Raw genomic sequence first — 22,707 nt, forward strand, 5'->3', positions numbered from 1 at the left:
TGCTATACTTTGGCCACTTGATGCAAAGGGCCGACTCATTAGAAAAGACCCTGATGCTGGAAAGATTGAGGGCAGGAGGAGAAGGGGCAACAGAGGATGAGATGATTGGATGGCATCATCGATTCAATGAACATGAGTTTGAGCAAACTCCAGGAGACAGTGGAGGACAAGGAAGCCTGGCATGCTGCAATTCATGGGGTTGCAAGAATCGGACAGACGACTTAGTGACTGAATGACATACAGGATGCCTCATGAAAGTAGTTGGAAGTAGGAAGCATCATGGATCCACTTCTTGCTCATCAAAGTAGGTGTACGTTTGGGACTGATGTTTTCTCACTGTTTGGTACTGACCTCATCATTCTTCGATGATTATTATTTTAAAGTGTTATTCCTTCTCTGTCATCAGGAACACAGGGACAGCATGGTTAATGTCAGTGATATTAAGAACAAGCCAAATCCATCACCAGAAATAACTGTCTCAATTTGAGAAATCCTTAAGCATAGCAGTGGCATTTAAATCATGTAACAGATACTCAGTGCTTTTAGAATGAATGAATGGCTTAATAAAGCAGTGGTGGTGGTGATTTCTTTACATTTTACCAATAGTTTTGTTGTGCTTTTTCCCCACCATCAGAGTCTGAAACTAAAGGGATTGCAGAGTTTTCTAGGTCTTTTTGGAACAAAGTTCATATGACCTTTATTATTTATTTGCAAATACAGTTGCTTTCTGAAGCTCTTTGAGACTCTTAATCTTGGTTATATACAAATATAATTTTTATATTGGCTTAAAATTGATATTTTATTCTATCGTATTAGTTTTTAAAGTTTAAAAAAGATTTCTCATACAGTTCTTTTTACTCATATGAGTAAGAAATTCTTCCTTTGTTGGGGAATGTGTATGTAATTAATACTTTTTAATATCAATTTAAATTGATTGTTTACTCCTCTTTTAATTTTTATTCTATATTCGAGTATAGTTGATGTATAGGCTTCCCTTGTGGCTCAGCTGGTAAAGAATCCTCCTGCAGTTCAAGAGACCTGAATTCGATTCCTGGGTTGGGAAGAACCCCTGGAGAAGGAAATGGCAACCCACTCCATATTCTGGTCAACAGAATTGTTGAATTCCATCAACAATATAGTCCATGGGGTCGCAAAGAATTGGACATGACTGAGCGACTTTCTCTTCACTTCATAGTTGATTTATAATGTATTAATTTCAGGTATATAGCAAAGTGATTTGATTATACATATATCTATTTTTTTCAGATTCTTTTCCCATTTAGGTTATTATAAAATACTGAGTAGAGTTCCCTGTGCTGTAGAGTGGGTTTGTGTGTGCTCAGTCGCTTCGGTCGGATCTGGCTCTTTGCAACCCTATGGACTTTGTGACCACCAGGCTCCTCTGTCCATGGCATCCTCCAAGCAAGAATACTGGAGTGGGTTGCCATGCCCTCCTCCAGGGGATCTTCCCGACCCAGGGATCGAACCTGCATCTCTTATGTCTCCTGCATTGACAGGCAGGTTCTTTACCACTAGTGCTACCTGGGAAGCCCAAAGTAGGTTTAGGGAACCATTATAAGTGCAAAATTGCTAACTCAGCATAGATCTGGCAAGTACTATAAACACTGTATTTCTGAATGAAGTTTATATAATTTAGAGTTTTCGCTATTTAATATTGGACTAAATTTGTACTATTTTATAAAAACAAAGCCTTTTGTTTACCAATTATATTGGAAATATCATAAATTGGCAGTTACATGATTTATAATACTGAGGTATAATTTTATATATAAACCAAATAAAATAAAAATGTGCTCTGTCCTCTAGACTATTTTAGTTGAAATATTATTTATATATCAATAACTATTTTAATATGTATACATTATTTATCAAAACTAAACTTTTGTTAATGTTTTCCATATTATTGATACCCTGGATTATTTCTGCTGTTCTTAAATTGTAGCTTTCACATTTTTCCCATCTTAAAATGCATATTCATCTGTTTATTGTTTCCTCATTTTATCTTAGTTTCACACTGTTGTCCCTTTTATATATGTGTATACCTGAAAGTAGAAATTTCCTTGTATAAGTCCTTTTGTTAAACTTCTGAACCTGAGGTTCTTTTCTATGTCAAATGAATTTCTTATTTTTAAATCTAAAGATAATTTCCATTCATTTCCTCCAATGTACTCAGAAGAATAACTATCCACTATTCTACTTATTTAGAAAAGCATAAAATTACTAAGTAGCTTATTCATGTCTGGTTGAATGTGCTCCCAGGCTAAGAGGCTGATTTAAAACTTCATACCTACTCCTTCCTTATTCACTGTTGTTTGCACTTAGAATGCTTTCTCCATTTCCTTTTAAAAATACTATAGTTTATTTCACATATTAATCTAAAAAGTGTCTAACAGGTTCAGTGATAATTAAAGAATGCTCATCAGAGATACTGAAATAATGCTCTGTTATTGGTTAGTATATTATTGTAAGATTGCTGTTTTTTGAATTTTCACAGTGACTGAAATGTTGTTTTTATGACTTTTTAAAAACCGCTGTTTTATACTAAATGTGCTATGTTCAGATATTTTTTCCCCTAAGAACTTTTAGATTTAGGTGAACCAGCCATACACTATATGCAAACCTATATAAAATATACTATGTGTATAGGATAGAGGATGAAAATATACTATATGAGAATATACTATATGATTATATTAATTCAAAATTGAAATTTATATAAATAACTGGAGAGAGAAAAAAATGACAATACCATTAAAAGTTTCTTAAATCCTAGCTAGCCATGTCTGCTAACTGTTATTCAGTCACTAATCTTTTCTCGCCATTTTGGGTAGTATAAACAGAATCCAGAGGATCAGTTATAATACTCATTGCCATTTTATGTTTCCTTTATACTAAAGACATATTATTTTACTAGGCTTTAATTTAAAATTTTAAAAGTTGTTTCTATTTTTAGAATTAAAGATAAGTAGAATTTAAAGTCCTTTGATATAAATATTGCAAAAATAGTGAATCTCCTTTATGCAAATGGCTACCAGTTATCTTCTAGCTAGAATAGAGTTGTCTTTTTTGTTGCTAAAATTGCAGGTTTTCCCAGAGAGCCTGTTTTTACATACTGTCAAGTCTACTAGTTCTTATCTAAACTGTATTATAAATTGCAAGAACACTTGTAGGCACACCTTATATTTCATTATACTGTGTAATTTAAATATGCTATATTACGTCCCTTTAATACTAACATAGATTTTAAATAATAAAAAAATGAAACTAATCAGCAACAAATGGAGATTTAAGGATTGAAGAGATGCTAAGGGTAATGATTAAGAAGTCAGACTGTTTTGTTGCCAAGACAGTGAGTTATTAGCCTTGCTTTCTCATCTGCTAAACTGACTATAATAATAACTACTTCAGAAAGTTGTTGAAAAGATGCATGAAATAATGAGGTGTTTAGCGTTGTGCAGGATACATGGTAGGTGCTCTGTAGTGTTGATGTTAACTCTTAATAATAAAGAATGTATTTTCTTAGTATATTATAGCTAATTTTCTTTTTGTGGGATATACTATTAGGTAGCAATAGATAATACTTTGTGTTAATATGATGGCATAATATTATAATTTCACTGAAGGGAAAAATTAACTTTTTACAAGAACATGTAGGGCATCATGCTAAGTGACCTAAGTCAGACTGAGAAAGACAAATACTTTAGATGCCACTTACATGTGGAATCTAAAATCTACAACAGACTAGTGTCAACTGAAAAAAATGTCACAACCTAAAAGTTGAGAATTATGTTTTATTCGGTGGACTTTCTGAGAACTCAAGTCCTATAGGCAGCCTCTCAAATAGTTCTGAGGGACAGCTCCCAAGAGGTTAGGGAGTAACCAGGGTATATATGGGTTTTTGCAACAAAGACGAGGGAACATCAAAAGATCACCGTTAATTAAAGAAAACCAAACATCTCAAGTTAACAAAATTAGTACTTGCCCTGTATGGGAAGATGCAGGAGTCTCGGCTCACTGAAATCTATTCTTTTGATACACACCTTAGCCAGCACCCTCTTCTTTTCCATCCTGAGTCTCCTCGGGTGCACCTTTGAGGGTGGCTGCAGTGGCTAAGGGCTTGGTGGCCTCCGCATCCTTTGTTTGCTGATATGGCAGACAGTATTTTTCATTCACATTACTGAATATAACAAAAAAGAAACCAAATCACAGATATATAGAGAACAAAGTAGTGGTTACCACTGGGGGAGGGAAGAGAAATCTAGGGGTGGAGAGTGGGAGGTACAAACTGTTAGGTGTAAAATAGGCTCAAGGATGTGTGGTACAGCATGGGGAATCTAGCCAATATTCTATAATAACTGTAAGTGGAAAATGACCCTTAAAAATTATTTTAATAAAAGAAAAAGAAGTTCTAAACCCTACTTCAAATTCAGTAAATAAGTAAACAAATAAATAAAAACAGTAACTTCCTTGGAACTTTACTGTAGTACCCTTAATGTGCTTTCCTGCAGTGGCTTGATGTATGATACAGTAATGAGTATAGAATTAGCATATGAAACCAAGCCATTTTGTATCCCTTCTAATTGGCTTATTGAACCAAGTGCCAAATGCTACAATATAAAGATTCTAGTACATTATCTCTCAAACAGGGAGCAGGGTTCTAGCAAAGTTTCTTTTCTAAATCTTTCTATTATTTTTTTCCAAAGTTTTTAATCTGTTAAACCCTGATAGCTTTGCTAGTAAAGTCAATGTTTTACTCATTTTTCGTATTTCCAACAGACGTAGAACATAGCAGGCATTTGACAAATAAAATTACTCAGTAGATAAATCTGAAAAAATGATTTGCAACTTAATATGGTAGATTTAATTGGTATTTTTCTTGTAAAAACACCTACAATGTAGTTTTTCTGCTTTTCCTCCTACTCCACTTCTGAGTGCTTCCATTGCTTGAATAGGAGAGCTACTGTTGCTCATTACTAGTGTGTTATATGAGGCCTTGAGTGTTGCAGTACACACATGTTGAGCCATTTTTATATATTCTTTACCTTCCTATTTATTTTCAGATTATCATGCAATTCAAGTATTCTATATAGAAACCCTTCATATTAACAGTGTTATCCATCCTGTCCCCCGCCACTTGAGATAGAGAGAAAATAAGAAAGAAAATGAAACCACTTAAGGAAGGAAAGGAATAGTTAAAAGATTTAAATCTGCCCCAGTTGCTTTTCTTCCCATCAAACAGTAGCAGTTTGAACCGTAGACATTTTTGTAAAGGGCTGCCATTCTGTCTTTTTCCTTGTGGCTGCTGATGAGTATCTTCAAAAGAAATTTAAAAAACAAAAAACACAGAAACTACAGTCCCAGGATGGGCTGCATAATATGTGAGACCCAGTGCAAAGTGAAAATATGCAACTCCTTGTTCAAAAATAATTAAGAATGCCAAAATGGCACCGGCAGAGTGTAATACTAAGTGCAGGCCCTTGTGCACAAGTCACATGCCCATGGCGCGCCCTGTGCAGTGCCCTGTAGTTCTGAGAGGTAGTTTTCCTGTTGGCACTCTGCTGAGCAGCCCTTCAGGCTAAATACCTTCACTGTATCTCTTGAAAGCACTGAAACTTGAATATCAGAGAGAGTAAAGAGATTTGAACTTCCCATTATGACCATGCAGTGTGATTACTGGTCATTGTAACATCATTAGCAAGGCCATGGAGTTAATAATAATAAGATAATTCATCCCATGAGTGAGAACTGAGCCCTTTGAGCTTACAGAAAGCAACAAGGGGAGAATAAACATTTCTTTGATGTCTTCTTTGGATAGGAACCATATTAGACTTTTAAAATATATATTCATTATCCTGATTTGTCATGTAAAACATATAAAGTAATTTTTATTACCTCATTTTCTACATGTGTAAACTGAACTTCAAGGATATAGGATAACTTGCTCACAGACACACAGCAAGTAACTGGCAGTGTGGTGATTGCCTGCATCTCTTCATACCAAGCCGATGCTTCCCGTGCTGGCCACGGCCTGTCCTTAGGGGTTGATAGCCACAGTAAATGTGCAGCCATGAGAAGCAGATGCAAAGGGCAGGGCTGCAATAAGGGGGAGAAATTTAGCCAGGCAGTTTCTGTGGGGTGAGAACGCTGAACCTACAAGAGGCCAAGGGCGTGGAGCATGTATAGAATGCCGCAAGAGCCCTTCAGGAACTGACGCCCCTAAGTAGAGTAATGCAGTGGTCACAGACCAAATGTAACATGTTAGAAATGGATAGAAGCTATGGATAGATTTATCCTAATTTAAGCACTAATTTTGTGTCCTCAGTCAACAGCAACAAATGTTCTAGGATCTGTCTCCCAGGGGTAGGGGAGGAAGAGAAGTCAGAGATGAGTAGGACATGTTCCTAGCCTTAGAGGGCTTCTGAATGAAGTTATACAGTTTCAGACAGTTCATAGAACGTTGAGAAAGCCGGTTTGAGGGAGTGCCAAACTTTGCCTGGAGGAAGCGGGGGAGTTTACAGAAAGGTAACCTTGAGCAGGAAAGTCTAGACAAATGAGAGGGAGGAGTTCACCAAGCAGATTTGGGAGATTCATTTTCCATGGATTTTGGTTGGTTTTTTTTTTTTTTTTAACTTTTCTGATCATGAAGTAAAAAACCTTCAAGGTTTTTGAAGTTGGGTTGAATTCTCTTCCATCCAGTGGCTGGTATCAAGAAGTGTTCAGGTTATTAAGATTGTTTCAAAATAATCATTTCATTTTAGATCTGATGAATCAAATAATAGAAACAAAACATAACCGTAACTTTCCTGAATATTTTGATGTATACATTCATGCTAACTCGCTTCCATCGAGTCTGACTCTTTGCAATCCCATGTACTATAGCCCGCCTGGCTCCCTTGTCCATGGGATTCTCCAAGCAAGAATACTGGAGTGGGTTGCCATTTCCTTCTCCAGGAGATCTTCCAATTTTGATGTGTAGCTCTTATATTTATAATTTAGATATAGATGTGTTTTGTGTGTGTGTGTATTTCTTAACCTGAATATCTTTTTAATACAGATTTTATAAAATAAAATGCCAAGTACCTTCTTCTATTTTTTCTTTTCCCTTGTAAAAGATATTACAATAAAAAGTGATTTATATGTTATTTACAACATGTGTTGACTATAATTTTTTGTTTGTTTGTTTTCAGTGTAAAACTCTTTCTGGAGTCTGTGACCACATCATATCCCTGTCATCAGATCCTCTAGTTTCACAGTCTGCCCACCTTGAAGTGATTCAGCTGGCAAACATCAAACCAAGTGAAGGGCTGGTAAGAGAAACCATGTTTATCAAAACTACTATCCATCAACAGACAGCTAATAGTATGGGTGGGCAGCCCCCAAATATGAGAATCCATTAATTTTAACAGAGTGAATAGTTGTTTTTTTTTTTTTTTCCCTAGAGGAATTGAGGTGGTGGGAGTTAGTCATGATAAAAAGTTTTATAAAGATAAAAGAAAATGAAAGAAAATTTAAAATAGTGATTTCTGATTTAGCCTGTTTACTTTGGTAAATAAATTAGCTTTAGCTACATTTTTAACTCTTATCAACGTTCCTTAGATTTATAGGAAATTTAAGAATTTTGTAATAAAAACCACAGTGTTACCTGCTGATGCAAATGAGTGTTCTGTTTATTTTGCTTTTGTTTGTTCGTTTGAATAGGTCTCTCTTCCCTTAGGTTGTATAAGCTAAATAAACCCAATATTCTTTATAATTCACATCTTTTCTTTCTTTTAAGGGTGAGTAAGCAGGTAGATATCGCTAAAACTAGGCTAACGTCTATGAGATATATTTTTTATTATGTCATAATAAAGATAATCTTCTATATTTTGTTCACCTGATTAAAAATTGTATTGACTCTAAATTTAAACCCAAGGGATACCTTTTATTTTAATGAGCCTCTAGAAAGAAAACATATAATATTGTTATTAATAAGTGAGAGACAAAAAAAAAAAAAAACAACAAATAACTGACTGGAGAAATCTTACCTACTACAGAGCTATTTCATGATAGTTTGGTGCTACAGTGTTTCTACTCTCCCTTTAGATGAATTTTCCAAGAGTACTACTAAGGATATTTTAGAAAGTTGAAATCTTAAAAACTACTGTTAACAGTGTAATTCAGATAATATATTCTTATAGATCCCTGTGCTGGTTTAACTTTTTATGTGACCTTCCGTCTTCAGTTGTATCTATGTGTGTGGTGTATGTGTGTGTGTATGTATATATATATATATATAACTGTTTGTGGGGGCAGTGCCTTCATTGGTCACCAGTGAGCTTTTTGGCTTGAAGTCCTGTTTTCTATAGAGCGAGAGATCTATAGATAGATCTATAGATCCAGAGAAAATCTGGATACTTAACAAATTACTTTTGGGTAATCATAGCTCCCTGTCTTTTTGTGGCTTGTATCTGTATTTTCCTGGAAAGATGGAAATCAGCATCTCAGATATAGCCAAAGTATGTCATCATTGTAACCTATAAGTGTTATTAGCTATACTTTTATTAGTTTTAGAATTTATTTTAATGTTTATAAACTTATTTGAAGTAATATTTATGATTTTAAATTCTTTCTATTCCTTTTGGTTATCTTTTACAAAGTCCGGTTTTATTTAAAGCATCTTTCTACCCATAGTATTTCAAGATTTTCCTTTCTTTAAAATCTCCCCTTTTAGTAGTTCTGAAGGAAAGAAAGTTCTTTAAGCATGATTTGCACTGTAAGAAATTATGAACTGCTACTATGCTTCCCTTATAGTTCAGTTGGTAAAGAATCTGCCTGCAATGCAGGAGACCCAGGTTCAATTCCTGGGTCAGGAAGATCCCCTGGAGAAGGAAATGGCAACCCACTCCAGTACTCTTGCCTGGAGAATCCCATGGACAGAGGAGCCTGGCAGGCTACAGTCCATGGGGTCACAAGAGTCGGACATGACTTAGCAACTTAACTACAACTACTTCTATGTAATATTAGACTAGGAGACAGAAAATCTGGATACAAATCATTTCCATAAAATAGAGCTGTGAGTGGGATATGGGAGCGGTGAGGATGTAAATTAAACCTCCTTGGCTGTGATATTTTCATCTGTAGAATGTGAGGGGCAGGAGGGATGGACTAGATTCTCTTTAAAGCTCCCTGTAGCTCTGAATTTGCAGTTCTGAAGACAGTACTGTTTTGAGAAAAAAGCCTGATTTTTCCCTCTAATTTCCACTGAAATAATGAGGTGAAAATAACCATGTGAAGTGAGTCAACACATTGCTCATTTATGGACTTGATGAAACCTTGATTTTTAAGTGATGGTATAACCCTGGATAGGTCTTTTAGTTTTTAAATTTCAAGTGCGTAGAGCTGGATGTGCTCTTTGGAATAGTCATGAATTTAAAATGCCACGAACCAGATTCAGTTATTCTGGAAGAGAACTGGTAGAGAAAAGGAAGAAGTGGGTACCTACCATTTACCAGGTATCATCCTCACAACTCTGTAGATATTAATTTTCTCATTTTGCAAATGAGAAAATGGTATCACAGATCCTCACCAGTTTGCCGTGTATGACATTAAGGTAACGTACAACAGAGGCAGAGATAAAATCCAGGTAAATCTAAATGAGGTGCAATTTACCAAAGTTTGTTCCATTATCCCACAGTTAAACTTGGGGTAGCTAAAAGGAGGTGAGAGAAGTTTAGGAGGATGACTTTAAAATTAGAACTACTTAGAGGAATCCATTTAAAAGGGTAATCAGCAGCATTTCATTGGGAAAATATTTCCAAGGGACAAAAAGAAAAAGCTAATATGTTGAATATTAATAAAAGGAGTTATGTATAAAACCATTTCATGTGATTCATGTTAAAGGGGAGATGATGAAATAGAAATCTTATATAACTTTACTCAAGGTATCATTTTAAAAATCAATCACCTGATTTAATTTTAGTCAGTCACGTTAAATAGATTTGAGGATTTGGGTGACATTCAGCATGAGCTTAGCCATAGAAGTGTTTAAATGAAGGAAAGAAACAGAAAGACATGGGAGAATACCAAGCTTTAATGAAGTTTAATCAATTTCAAACATCTGCAGATGGTCTTTCTTCTTTTAAATGTTCCTCTTTCAAAGTGGAACATCTCTCATAGGTAAAAGGTAATGGGCTTTATTCTTGCACGGATAAACTAGATAGATTGTTCATCAACTTTCTACCTAAGTAGTCAAATTTCCTAGGATTTCTTACTTTTGAGACTCCTGAGCATTATAAGGAATAGTAGACATTATGCTTAGTAATGGTTAAAATATATCAAGCTAGCTTCTAAAATGCTTTTAAATAACAATAATTAGCAGAAAGTTAAAGGAAGGAAAAAGAGAGCTGTTGGAACATATCAAAACTAGATCAGAGCCAAGAGATAGAAAGAATAGAGAGGAAAGGGCTTAGGGAGCAACCTTGAGGAAGCTTCTTTGCTTTAGAGAATTCTTTTGCCATTTAGGCACTTGGACTCACTCCTAAAATGCTTTATTCCATTGACTTGACTGTGAGGTTGCTTTGGCTCCATTGGTTAACTGCCATTTGGAGACAGTGAAGCAAATGTCATTTTGGCAAGCTGAACAGAAGACAGGGAGCTGTTGGAGTCAGCTCCAGAATTAATTAATTGCTTTAAAAGAAAAAAAGAAAGGAAGAATGAAGATTTAGATGAAATGGAAAACCAGATTTGTCTCAGTCCCAGAAAAAGAGCCATTTGAATTACATGTCCTCCTGCTGTTTGACCCTTTCTGAGAGGTGACCAAGTGATCAGATGTATTTCTGTGAACACTTCATTATTCAGAAGATGATTAGTTTGTAACTCATCCAAGTAACTTGTTTTTTCTCTTACTTTCTTTTTGTGCCTGACTTTTGGCCATTTTCCTCGTTAGTACCACCAGAAAGATTAAAAAGCTGAAGAAGTCAGTCTTGATTATGAAAAGCAGTTACAATGAATGGTTTGTTGCATAAAACAAAATATCTTCCTTCTATGTGGCATTTAAAAAATATGTTTTATTTCTGGTTTATTTTTCATAACTATGAAGTTGCTAAAACTGAACTCTGTATATATAGCTAGATCCTTATTTATTTAAATATTTTAAAAATACATTTTGTCCATCTAAAAAAATTAGCTTTAATATAAATTACACAACATTTAATTATATATAATGATGAAATCCTCTTCCTATAACTAATTGATAACTTGTTTTAGCTTACAGTTGCCATTTTAAAAGTTCCTGGTATGTGTAGCAATTGCATACAGATTCATTTCCTGAGTCATAACTAGATTATCTCCATGAGTTCTTATCCTGATGAATATAATGACTTTTCTAAATATTTATGTTAGGAGACTAGACTTTCTCTATGACTTAATTATTTAAGAAATTATATAGAGCTCTTGTCAAACACCTTAATTCATAATCAGTAATGCACTGTTAAAAGAAGTGTGGAGAGAAATATAATCAACTTTTACTTGAAGTTGTCAGAAGAGATGGGTGATTAAAATAAATCTGTAAAAGGTCAAACCCAGTTATTCTTTTATAACCACCTTGAACTTAGTATATGTGTGCTAGAGAGGTCTTCATCTTTTTAGAGTGGATGTTAAACAGTCAATGTTTGACTCAGTATCTACAATTTCCAAATATTCTGTTCTAATAAGAAAAGTGAAGGTGGACAAGCCTTCTGTTAATAAATCTGTAAATTAGGAGCCTCATGGTTGAGAATATCGTCTGAGCTCGAAACACAGCTTCACCTCCTTTGGCAGACCTTCCCGATCTATCAGTAACTCAGTTTCCTTATTTCTAAAACAGAGATAATCATAGTGTGTACCACACAGACTATTGTAAATAAATGTCACACACTAACACAGTCCTTAGCAGATTGTAACAAGTACCTGTTAGTGATGATAGTGATAGATAATGATGAGTGATGATTGTTGTGTATGTCCAAGTTATATATTGATATATTGTTTTATTTCACTGTTTTTTTCCACTTAATCGTCTCACAATCCTTCTGTATAAAAAAACTAAAACAAAATTTAGTGTTTAGCTCTTAACAAATGTACTTTAAAAATCCTTTATTAATTTGATGTCATTTGGTTATCTCCCATGGGAAAAATGATTGCAAGAATCTTGTCCCATTCTAAGTAGTACTGTTGTATTACCTTCCAATAAATAATGGGATTAAATAAAGTATGTTGTATACTTGTCACCTGTGTAAGGTTGAATATTACCATACGGTTATAGAACTAACCAATTTCTTAATTAGTTTCTATTTGTATGTTTGTTGAGGTTAGTTGAATTCACAGATAAATGAACATCTTGTCAAATTACATTTATTTTGTTTCATATTAAGAGATCCAGGCTAAACATTCTCTGAACTGATACCAACATCTTAGACATATGACATTACTGAACTGGCTTTTCAGAATTAAAACCTACCCAATGACTTCTTAATAATTCCATGCCATGAACTTATTGCTTCTTGTTTTTATTTCTTAGTTATTTTTAGTGAATACACAAGTAAATTTAGATGTCAAAATATTAACATCCAGGTATAGGAAATTAACACTGCAAATGTCTACACATAATTACTTAAATGTCTGCTTTTTCCAAAATGATTGTTCTTAGTTATTAAGTCCCTTATATTTCAGGTTTCAGGTTTATTTTGAAGTTAGCATTTTTCAATTTTTGAAATCAATAGTTGAGATGCAAAGTAGTTTCAAAGTAAAACTTAGTAAATTTTTTATCTAACAATGTTCCTTAGGAAAAAAGGCCATTCAGAGAATCATCTGTTTTTTTCTGATTTATTTAAATGAAAATATTTCAGTATTTAAAATGTGAATCCTTTCTTGTGATATTTTTTCTTTTAGGGTCCTGTCACTGTGCGTAACTTAAAGGTTTCATTTATTCTTAAAACTTGAATAATTTGAAGATTTCTAGATAATATTTTATCTTTAATGAAGCTTTTTCTGAAATCACTTTGTTTAAATGGAAACGGAATTTCTTTTTTATTGGGAGGAGGGGGTGCCACACATTACCTCTAAATTAATATTATTATGATTTTAATTTTAAATATTTATTTATTTTTGGTCACACTGTGCAGCTTATGGAATCTTAATTCCCCAATCAGGGATTGAACCTGGGCCCTCATCAGTGAGAGTGTGGAGCCCTGACCACTGAACTGCCAGGGAATTCTACCTCTTAATTATTGATAGAGAGGTCATTGGATGTAATTATTAAAACTTCAGCAATAAGATTAAGACAGAATGTGTAGGATACCACAAAAGAGGAACAGAAAAAAATTTTATATAAACAATATTTTATCATTCTTCTGTCTCCAGTAGTTCTATAGTGGCTCTATAGAAACCTACTTTTTATTGTATAATATGTATCAAGTATAATAAACTAATAATATCCCAATATTTGAATCTCCCATTGTAACTTTTATTTTGCCACAGCACATGTAGTATGGATTTTGAGGAGAGTGAACTATGTGTTCAGGATATTGAATTACCATGATCCATTTTGTAAGTTCACTTTTCAAGTAATCATTTGATTAAGCTGAGTACAGGCTTCTTCAGGCAAACTTCAGAAGCCAGAACATTCAGATAGGAATTTCTTAAAGTTTAAAGACAGCCTTATTGAATCATGGATTCATCCCTGGGGCAATGGCAATTTTAATTTGATAGGGCAATTCTTTTTGTAAATGAGGTTATAATATCCTTGAAAATATTTGAGTTTTCATTTGTTTTCCTATGCTGTCTTTTTTTTTTTTAGGGTATGTATATTAAATCAACATATGATGGCCTCCATGTAATTACTGGAACTACAGAAAATGTAAGTATTCTAACATTTCCAATTTTGGAGTATGTTTTTCTTTTATTGTTAACCAACTTATGGCACTTACATAATTCTGGTTGACTTCTGAGGAAATAAGCAATATACAACTAAAAAGACATATTGAGTTAGTAAGCACTTATTTGGGGAGAATTTCAGTCATTTTTGTTAGTTTAGAATAGCTGTTTACCTGAAGTAAATCAGATGTTTTGTGTTCAAAGCCAGAGATTTGTTAAGTATTTTCTGACTCATGACAAGTTATTGTGACATGTAAAAGAATCCACCTCCATCTGACAAATAGTGTAGTTTTATTGGGAAACTTAAATCATGTAAGAAAGAAACATCAGATAAGTCAGGTTTCCTGAATACTTGAAGTATAATTGAACTTTATTCAGTGAGGGGGCAACATGGTATATAGATCAGCCGGTTTTCACAGTGAAGTCCATCCCTGGACCAGCAGCATCAGCTTCCTTTGGGAATGCCCCACCCCAGACCTACTGAATTAGCTCTGGAGACCAGTCTGTTTTTTAATAAGAGATTCTCTTTTAACAGGTGGTTCTGAGACATGCTCCAGTTTGAGAATTACTGCAAGCAATAGGTCAGAGTCACTAGGCCTAGGCTGTACACCCAATTTTGATTTTGTTGGCAGTGTAATTTCTGGCGAGTCATTTACACTCTCACTGCTTTAATTTCCTCAACTATGCACGCATGCTAAGTCGCTTCAGTTGTGCCCGACTCTGTGCGACCCCATGGACAGCAGCCCACCAGGCTCCTCTGTCCGCAGGATTCTCCAGGCAAGAATACTGCAGTGGGCTGCCATTTCCTTCTCCGTCCTCAACTATAAATCGGAAATAATATATCATCTGTACTGCATACCTCACTAGGTTGTTGTGAAAATTAAATAAGACAGTAAATATAAAAGACTGTACTATAAAGAAAGAGCTACAGAAATGTGAAATGATTATGTTGGACATTAACATGATCACTATAATAGATTTGAGTTGCATAATAAGTCATTATTTCTGCATCTGGTTGTCCCAGATTTCCATCCCACTCTCTTAAGCAGGTTTTGAGCTTCGAATATTTTTCTTTTAGAAATTCTGACAAATCACATTTATACCATGTTCCTTCAAAGAAGACTGAGGTGAAGTTAGTTAAATCTCAAGTTATTATGTTCTCAACATTTTACCAGCGTTTTTTTTTTTAAGACAATATTACTTCATCTAATTCACCTATTACTTTAACCATTTGTTGATCTCTTTTCCCCCTCTGCTTCACTTAGTTTCTTGTGAATGGTGAAATACATTGAAGTTGCAGTTTTGTACTGGCATCTCATTGTTATTAAATATAAGAGTTAGCCGAAATCAAAAATATGTTATTTGCATATTACCAACTGTTAAACATTTTTAAAGGCAGTGAGATACTTATAAACTATACTCTTGTCACTGATTGATTGTTCTCATTCATGTGTATGTTCCTCTGATCATTTGTTTGATCATTTGTTCATTTAGCAAAACTCTGCTTCATGTCTGTCTGCTGTGTTCCAGACTTGAAAATAGGTATTGAAAAAAATTTTTAATTAAACTAACTTGCTGCCCCTAAGGCATACAAGTACAGATTTATCTGTGTAAACAGATACTGAAATTTGCATAGATGGACAAAGGAAAAAATAGTAAATGCTGCCAAATAAAAACAAGGAAGGAATCACAGAAGTGGTTGTTTTGAACTAACTGTATACTGAAGAATTAATCAAAACATATCTCTCTACATTGTATGGAGTCTATGAAAAAAAAGTTGAGCACTATGCATTGTTTATATTAATTAGTAATATTTTATAAATGGATGAGTGACCAAAGAAGGATTGCTTCTATGAGTAGTTCAGATATAAACGATACATTACTAGTTCATCATTTAATTCTTTTTTCTTGAAACTACTTCACTATTTTTGGTACCCTAAACCATTTATCATTAGATCTGTGTTGAGTCTTAGTAAAGCTGCTCACTAAGTGGGTAAGTTATTTTGTTTGCTGTATACTAGTTTCTTAGTTTTTCCTTTGTAAAATTAGGGATTTGGATAAACTCTCTCTAGGATAACTTTTAACACTGAAAGTCTATACCTTGTATGACTTGTTCCTTTTTCACTTCCCTGTGCAAAAAGTTGTTTCAGTTTCTTTGAATTTTATGTAGCAGCTATCAAGCTCTTTTACATTATGACTTAGAGCCATTGACCTGATTTTTTTTTTTCATACACTCGTTTAAAAAGATCAGTTGTAAGCCAAATAGCACAGGGACAGACTCTATAGTTACAGCTTTATTTACAAACTTTACAGAAATGTTACATGGTCTTGTCTGATTTGGTAGGTGCTGTAAAATAAATGCTTGTTTTTTTCTTGTTGTGACACTATTCTTAGAGTTGGGTTCACATCCTAGGTAAACTACCCTCTTGATTGTGTGCCTATGTTACTCCTTCAATAAGTGGAATTTCCTGAGATACCATCTAACCTTGGATTCTAGTAAATAATTTTTAAAGAAAATCCTATTCCAGTTTCTTAAAAGTAGCATTTTACTTTGCAAGTTCCATCACCATATCATCCTTCTTTTCCTTTCAATAGATATTAATGAATTGTATTACAGTATTTATAGTTATGTTTGATAAATTAACACATATATAAATTCACAAATACATTTTTTTCATAAAATACATTCTCTGTATATTCAAAAGCCCATATGTGTATTATCATTAAAATGTCTAATATGCATAATTAATAGTCATTAGAGGGAAAGTAAAGAACAGTACAGTATTTTAAATTCTTTATCCTTACTGCAATATTATGAAATTCCTATCTTAAATCTCATTTTAGTTTTCTAAAAACTTCAGAAAAATTGGCAATATTAGTTTACTAGTTTTTTCCTTGTTTGTTTTTGTTTTTGATCTCTTTGGGGAATAAAGAGGAAAAATTATAAAATTGTTACATCCTGTAGAGCGTTGGCATTTCAGTTTATTTAATGTGGTTTTGCCAATGTATTACACTGTGTGAAACATAAGAAATAGGATTCTCTTATAGTTAGATGCTGAAAAGAATGTTATTTAATGTAACTTTGAGCTAATAGCTATCCTTTCAATTTGCTTTTCTCATTTATTCAGAATTGATGGTATTAATGATGAAATAAATTAGCGATATAATCATTAGTTGACAAAGCTTTGGTGCTGATCATACAGATGGACCTGAAAATATTTGTTTGCTGAAGTTAATGTGAATTATTTGTATTAAATGAAAAAGACCAAAGTTTTAAAAGATTATGTTTTGACATATATATTTTTGAACCAGATGCCCAGTAGAACTACTGAGAGTGTTGCCTGTTTACAGTTTGCTATTATCATTTTTCCCTAATGGTCTCAGAAACATAATGGTCTTTTATAACATAAATATCTATATATTGTCTCACATTCCTGCTTTCTGTCATTAGTTATAGAATACAAATAGTATATCAAATAGTCAGTTAGTCGCTCAGTTGTGTCCGATTCTGCTACCCCATGGACTGTAGCATGCCAGGCTTCCCTGTCCATCACCAACTCCCGGAGCTTGCTCAAACTCAGGTCCATTGAGTTGGTGATGCCATGCAACCATCTCATCCTCTGTCATCCCCTCTTGCCATCTTTCCCAGAGTCAGGGTCTTTTCCAATGAGTCAGTTCTTCGCATCAGGTGGCCAAAGTATTGGAGTTTCTTAGAACCATTCAACTTCAGCTTCTTCAGCATTATTGATTGGGTCCTAGGCTTGGATTACTGTGATACTGAATGATTTGCCTTGGAAACAAACAGAGATCATTCTGTCGTTTTTGAGACTGCATCCAAGTACTGCATTTCGGACTCTTTTGTTGACTATGAGGGCGTACTCCATTTCTTCTAAGGGATTCTTGCCCACAGTAGTAGATATAATGGTCATCTGAATTAAATATAAAATATCAGTAACCTTTTTTTAGTTTAATTTTTTGAAGAATATAATTAAGCTCGATCTAATTTACAGGGGTGAACTTATGGTAGTGTTTCCATAGAGAGGAAATGATTGATAAAACTTATGTTCTTTATCATTTTCTTTATGTTTAATTTAGTCACCTGCAGATCGGTGCAAGAAGATCCATGCTGGCGATGAAGTGATTCAAGTTAATCATCAGACTGTGGTATGTATAATTACCTTACAAGTCAGTGGGAGGAACTAATACAAAGATTGCTTAAGTCTTTAAAAGAATGCAATGAAATGAAATGCCTGTTTGTGTACAAAATAATTAAATAGCCTTTTGAAAAATAACTGAATGACTATTTTTCTTAATTATCTTAAGAAATTTCATAAGGCAAAACATGAGCATTTATTGGTGGTGACTGATGTGAGATGTACAATTCTATATGAATAATATTACCCCATGAACTGGGATGGCCATTTTGGAATAGAAATTAAAGTGACAGTGCCTACACATTCAATTTTTTAACTATTAAGTTTCATTTAAAAAAATTATCAAGTTACCTAGTAGATATGTTTTATAACACCATGCATTCTACTTTATTTATCTACTTTAACATTGATTTGTTCATTAAAGTATCTGGCAGATTGGTTTCTTTTCATGTCTTTTTTTTTTTTTTAGTAGCTGAATTGGCTGTTCATTTCCCAAAAGAGAACTATAGTTTAAGTTTTAAAACTATTGCACTTAACTGAATAAGTTCATAATTTTTTTTTTCTTTGAACCTCATGATTCCCTTTCTAGGCTGAGAATGACAATGACATTCTGTGCCTATGGTAGATTTTCAAGGACAATTTTTCTTAATCTTAGATTTTAAAAATTAACATCATATGATTTTCATTTTGGACTAGTTTCTATCTCAATTGCTCTATCTCTGACAAAATAAAATATATGGTTTTTAAAAAGTGAAGTTAACATTAAAATAATCTGGTTATTGATTTATAATCCACATTTTAAAAGAAAAACATTTTTTTCCTGGTAAATGTTCTATTTAGTACTCACTGACTCTTCAGAGTAAGCAATTAATTATTTCCTACTGTGCCTTTTAGCTAAATTTGGTTTTACCTGTTCTAGTCACAGAAGAAAGGCTATATTTGGAGGGTTAAAGACTCATGTGAAAAGTCTGATCTTCCTCAGTGATTCTTATATTAAGGCAGATGCTATTTTAAATTTGGTTTGAATGAGAAGTTTGTAATATCTTGGAGAAGCTCCTGAACACTGATAATTAAACTTATGATATTTCTTCAATAAGTTCATTTTATAAGTGAGTAAAAGTTAATGAAAGTAAAAGTTAATTATATGTCTGGGGTGTAAAGTTAATACTAATTACTGTTAGCTAGTTGAGGCTAATAAATGGAGAATATTGGTAATCAACGGAGCCCTTCCACTCTGTGACAGTTTTGGTGATGAGTAAGTTCTCATAACTAGAAACTATACAGTACAAAGTGATTGTCCTGAGTAAAGTTTCTTGTCCTCTAGGATGAGGATTTGGGCAGTGGGATAAAACAGCTGCTTCAGTAGGTTGGCAGCTGCTCCTTCTGATGTTCATGCTGCCTGCACTTCTACAATGTGACCTTAGCAAATATGACATCTGTTGGATAGTTTGACCAATTCCAGTTGGTCAATACTAAGAGGATAGAAATTAGTCTCTAATGAGAAATAAAGTTGTTAAAAGGATATTCTTTGTGGAGCAAAGATTCTCATGTCTGTTGAATATGAAAGTCTTTAAAAGACTTAAAGTGAACCAATAAAATCTATAAGGATTGGTGATATTTAAATACTGTGAGAATGTGTCAACACATCTTTCTATTGCAGGAATATTCTAAAATATTAGAAACTACACAGAATGATGGTTGGAGGAACTTGCTTTCAGTTTTTGCTCTGAAATTGACTTATAGTTTGAAGTGAGTCATGATAACTATTTGAGTTTTATCTTATCGATAATAATAACCAGAGGCAAAAAAATAATAATAATAATAACCAGGGCCAACACTTACTGAGTTCTTACAGTGTGCCAAGCATCATGTTAAGTCCTTCACATATTTTATGTTATTTGCTCTTCACAATAATCCTAAGAAGGTGTATGTGAAGACTGAATGATTATTTAACCCACCCACAGGTCAAAGCTCACTGACTCCAAGGTCCATGCTCTTACTTAAGTTTTATTATACTCCCTCCCCAAACTCAAATTGTAACTTTATCAAACAAAAGGGGAGGAATTCCCACAATCCTGTAAGTAAATCTTAAGATTCAGGGAGAGGTTACGCAGAGCCAAGGATAGAGAAGAGAGGAAGTGAGAATTTACATAACTTGGGCAGTGGTTCAGCTGAATTGAAATTAGAAATGGGGTTGAAATTTAACTTGACTGCTACATCTTCACTCACTCCTTTCCTCCAGATAGACAAGATACATAGAACACAACGCCAGGCATGTGTTAGAAGTTCCACAGAAATTAACTTTCCAACCTCCCTTTATCTACTACAACAGTTGGGCCAGTTGGAGTCTAAGTCCTTAGCAGACTGCTACTGCAACCTACAAATCGATTTTGGATGATAATAGAGACATTGTCTGACATGAAATTATGTTGAATTCCATCGAAGTGACCTTCCTTAATAATGTGATCAATTAGCAGATTGCCTTCTTTTTGTTCAAATTGAGGCATATTTGTGCATGAATGGTATCTATCATTAAATGCACCCTACTGTGTCCTCTCTTTCTTGCTATTGCCCCTGCTGTGGTCTGTGCAGTGGCTTTTACTTCTTAGGAGACAATATACAAAGGTGGGGGAATGGACATTATTATGAAAAGTTTGATAGATCGATAAATTAGTTGAAACAAGTATAAGTTATTTGCAGTCTACAGTTACCCTTTCTGTCCCTGCATTCATAACCAGGGATATTAGGGGCTGATTATGATATATTTACATTAAAGTATTACCTAATGCTTTTGAAATACATATTTTAATCCAGTATTTAACTAACCAGAATAGTGAGATATTGCCATTATTCTACACCAATATAGGTTCAAGAATGAAAAGAGTAATGTTCAATTTTATGTTTTGAATGTTATTAGCTCAGTTAGTATTTTTCTATAATTATAAAATTTCATACTGCTATAGGTAGTAATGTACAATATAAAATTTGACTACTTTTCTTCTTATGAAATACCTAGAAAAGCAATGTGAAATTTTCCCCTAAGAGTCTGAGAAAGTTAAATAATCACAGATAAAATCAAATACTATTTTTGAACTTGCTAGTATGGTATATCTTCAAGATGTTCAATTAGATATGTGTGTGTGTATATTTATAGTTTGCTCTTTAAAATATATATATATTTTTTCTTATTTAAAATGAAACTGGAAGTTTTATGTCCTTTTTCACGTTGCTATATTCTTTATTATAAGTGGCTTTTAAGCTTTTCTAATCAACATACTTCTGTGGCTGAGAAACTGGCTGCCAGGTAGGAAGAAGAAAAAATCATGAACATCCAAGCAAAGCAGACTGAGTCCTATTGCATGTCTTCCCTGCCAGTGAAGATCCAACTCCTCAAAGGCTGCTGGAATCTCCCAAGATTTTTTCTACTTCATCTGCCACTACATTCCTCACTGGGAGATACCTCGGCATAGTTTGAACCAACAACTCTGCCCTCATGATGCACTTTTAACACTTTTTTTTTTTAGTTGATGAGTCTACTTATAGTTATTAAATCTATTTGGGCATATTCCTAATGAATCTGTTAAAATTTCATGTCTTTGCTGTTTTTGGTGTGTAAGTGTTAAAGAGTTCTATCCATACTAAAAACAGATACTTTCTTCTTAGGAATATCAGTTGAAAAGAATGGGGTATGTGGTTGGATGGGGTATGTTGAATCGAGCAGTTGGAAAATTTTCCTTTTATTTTGTGTGTATACTAAAACATATTCACTATTACTTTGGAAAGTCTTCTGGAACCTGGTGATTACATTATGGCAAGACAGGGTTCAATAGATGGGGCTATAAAGCCTACTGGAGTGGAAAATAACCAGGTTGGGGTAGTCATGAAGAAAATAGCCTACAACAAACAGTCAGGGTGTTTGACAGTGATCAGTAAGAGATGGAAGATGAACATTGTAAACTGGTGGGTTTTGTTACCCCCTAAATGGTAAACATTACTGAACAAGAATGCAGGTGATGTCATAGGGGGTGGGAAAAGGGATCGAGATAAACAACTATTGAGTTATCTGGAAAGGTCATTCTGACTTCATTTATATAATTCTCAGCAGTGTCTCCTTTATTCTCTTATTCTCACTCTAGTCTCTCATTTGTGACTCTTCACCCTCTTGTTCTTTCAACCTCAGAACAACAGGCGAGTATTGTTTGAAAGGGAAGCCAATATAATCAGAATGGATGGAGATATGGTGACCCATTAAAACTTAACAATCCCTCCCCACCTCCCCACCCCTCGCCCTTATCCTGTTCCCTGGAAGGAGTAGTTCATTGAGTGGATTCAGTACCACTATTGGCTAACACCCATGTGCTTTCTCTCTTTTTTAAATATGTATAATTGTTGTCTTTATTTTTTAGGTGTTTCTTCTAACTTAGTTTTACTTTACCATCCTCATCTCTTCTCACTTGACTTTCTCCTACATTCTTCATCTTTTTCAGTATTTTTTTATTCTCACCTATTTTCTTCTGTTCTCCTTTCTCAAAAGAGAAAATATTTATCTTATAATTTCTTACAACAAAAAATATTAAAACTCAAATGGTAGTATTTGCAGTGCACCTCCTTTCTTATCCCTGTAAACACAAGATGTTACTGGAGT

The 22,707-nt window shown here is 33.9% G+C and overlaps 1 protein-coding gene across 5 annotated transcripts in view; it reads left to right on the top strand.

The window, feature by feature from the left end:
- The window catches only part of CNKSR2 (connector enhancer of kinase suppressor of Ras 2), a 270,849-nt gene that overhangs the window by 111,158 nt on the left and 136,984 nt on the right, over positions 1 to 22,707 (top strand). For all 5 annotated transcript variants that reach the window (XM_070462393.1, XM_070462394.1, XM_070462395.1 and 2 more), the window contains exons 6-8: positions 7,209 to 7,328; positions 13,832 to 13,891; positions 18,004 to 18,072. In XM_070462393.1, coding sequence (XP_070318494.1) covers positions 7,209 to 7,328; positions 13,832 to 13,891; positions 18,004 to 18,072 — 249 coding nt within the window. The remainder of the gene's footprint in view (positions 1 to 7,208; positions 7,329 to 13,831; positions 13,892 to 18,003; positions 18,073 to 22,707) is intronic.

This window comes from Odocoileus virginianus, unplaced genomic scaffold, assembly GCF_023699985.2.
Source record: "Odocoileus virginianus isolate 20LAN1187 ecotype Illinois unplaced genomic scaffold, Ovbor_1.2 Unplaced_Scaffold_4, whole genome shotgun sequence".
Taxonomy (NCBI): domain Eukaryota; kingdom Metazoa; phylum Chordata; class Mammalia; order Artiodactyla; family Cervidae; genus Odocoileus; species Odocoileus virginianus.